At 56.0% G+C, this 2,027-nt stretch overlaps 1 protein-coding gene across 1 annotated transcript in view; it reads left to right on the top strand.

Moving 5' to 3' along the window:
* Positions 1-1,753: 1,753 nt before the first annotated feature.
* The window catches only part of LOC104166034 (ubiquitin-conjugating enzyme E2 R1-like), a gene marked incomplete at its 5' end in the record, with an annotated part of 2,775 nt that continues 2,501 nt past the window's right edge, over positions 1,754-2,027 (top strand). Inside the window, one exon of the mRNA XM_009705834.1 lies at positions 1,754-1,824. Coding sequence (XP_009704136.1) covers positions 1,754-1,824 — 71 coding nt within the window. The remainder of the gene's footprint in view (positions 1,825-2,027) is intronic.

The raw sequence follows: 2,027 nt of genomic DNA, 5'->3' as shown, positions 1-2,027 counted from the left end.
GAGCCTGAGAAGCTGGGTGGTTTGTTTTTCCCGTGGAGCGGTGGCAGGCAAGTCTGATGCTTCAGACTTGGGTTTTATCTCTTCACTGAAACGGAGTTTTCTTCCATAGCCTCTTTTGGCACTAAGCCCTTTGAACTCTCATCCTTTCAGCAGCTCATGCTCTTGTTTTGTGTCTGAGAGCTTCCAGACTCAGCGCTGTTGGGTGGCAGTACATGAGACTTTCTGTGTAAGAGGAGAGCGAAAGGGCCAAGTTTTCTTCCAGCTTGTGGTAACGTCAGCCTGTTTGTGTACAGCAAAGCAGGGTTGCTTTCCGAGCCCCCTTTAGGATCGCTTTACTTCTGTCTGGTTTTGTTCTGATCCCCTCTGACACACAAAGGGGATTATTCTGCGAAGTTCAGCTGTTTGGCCAGAGCCCAGCACAGGGCCGTGTGTTGCTCTGTGTGTGTGCGCTGCCCTGGGCTGCCTGAAGCTCCGTGCGCACACAAAACGCATCCAGCCCCAGCCGCTGCCTTGCTTTTTCTTCTTTCCGTCCCTTGTCCTGTGCCGCAGAGCACAGGGCGATCAGACAAAGGGCCAGCCTGGGAGGCAAGGCAGTAACGTGCATAGGGGCAGACCTGCCATGGTCGGGGGCTCCTTGGACTCGCAATAAGATCAACTTGTGCTGGACCAGATCCTGGCAGGGTGGGAGGGGAGTGGAGAGCAGAGGGGTTGGAACCCAGGATGGAGTCGGGGTTGGTTGGTCAGGGTGGTAGGGAGGAGGACAGATGTCTCTCTGCCTTCTACGCTAGTCTTTTACCGGCTGTTAGCTGATGATTGGGTTTGGCAGTGCCACCTATTGTTGAGGCTGTAATTCCAGAAGCATCCGAAGCCTCGTTCGCAGTTACCGTCCTGCATGGGGCCCATGCTGGGCTCACGGGGCTCGTTGCGTGGGTGACGAGCGATCCTGGATCACTGTCCCCTGCTGCTGGGCAGAGCTGTGGTAGTTAGCACTGTTGCTTCGTGGATCCAATGTCTAAATTCTCGTGTACATGAACTGAGAGAGCAAGAAAGGTTCAGGGAGTTGTTTTGTGTTTTAAATCTTCACCACTTTTTTTTGTTTGTTTCTGGCCATTGGCTTTTTTGGGAGCAGTGGCTGAATCTCGATCTGGAAGTTTGCTTCCAGAGCCTGGAAACACCCAAAAGCTGAAACAGTCACCACAGGTTGTGCAGCGACGTGGGATGCCTGGCACCAGTGGACTGGGGCAGCAGCTCTCTGGGGAGGATGGGGTTGTTGCTGTACATCTCCGTGCTACCTCAGGCTTTGCCTTTTCACTCGGAGACCAACAGTCAGCCTGTCTTTTTGGCCTGCCTTAATACCTTGGCTTTTGTGGCCATTGCCTGCAGGAGAAGCCAGTGGTGGGCTAGTTGTCTCTGCTGGCGCTGGAGTCGTGGGCTGCAGCGTGATCTTCATGTGCTTTTATTTTTAGCACCTGAGCTACATGCTGTGGCCAGTTTTGACTTGGTCTCTTTTTCCAGCAGTGATGGGCTATTTTTAGAGATTCAATGTGTTCACTGGAGCACTGAGCACCTGATGCTTCCTTCCCTGTGAGCTCTGAAGGGTAAACAGCCTTTTCTCCAGTGGCGTGGCCATCGTGTGTCCCTGACAGCAGGACCGGGGATGGCCCTGGACTCACAGTCTGGCTCCGAGTGCAGCTCGGTTTGTTCAGGCGTGTGGCTCGAGCTGGGGCCCCCAGCCCTGTCTGCAACTGTACAGCCACGAGTCCCTCGCCGTGCTGCTGTTTGCCATCCAGAAGCAGCCTGCCCTCGGTGTCGTCACCCTATGCGGTGGGTGCTGGTGTGGGAGGGGGCAGTGAGCCTGTGAGGCACGTGCCGGACTGGCACCACGAGCCTCTGCTGCGCTCTGCCTGGGGCTCGCTGCCTCCTTCCACGTCGGAGAGCACCAAGTTAGCACGGGTGTGCCCCTGTGGAGAAGAGGTTACGGGGCAGGATGGTGGCGAAGGAGCTGCTGGGGGTCGCCGGGCCCCCCC

The sequence above is a fragment of the Cariama cristata genome, unplaced genomic scaffold (assembly GCF_000690535.1).
Source record: "Cariama cristata isolate BGI_N322 unplaced genomic scaffold, ASM69053v1 scaffold30768, whole genome shotgun sequence".
Lineage (NCBI taxonomy): Eukaryota > Metazoa > Chordata > Aves > Cariamiformes > Cariamidae > Cariama > Cariama cristata.
This window is presented reverse-complemented; position numbering and strand designations above follow the sequence as displayed.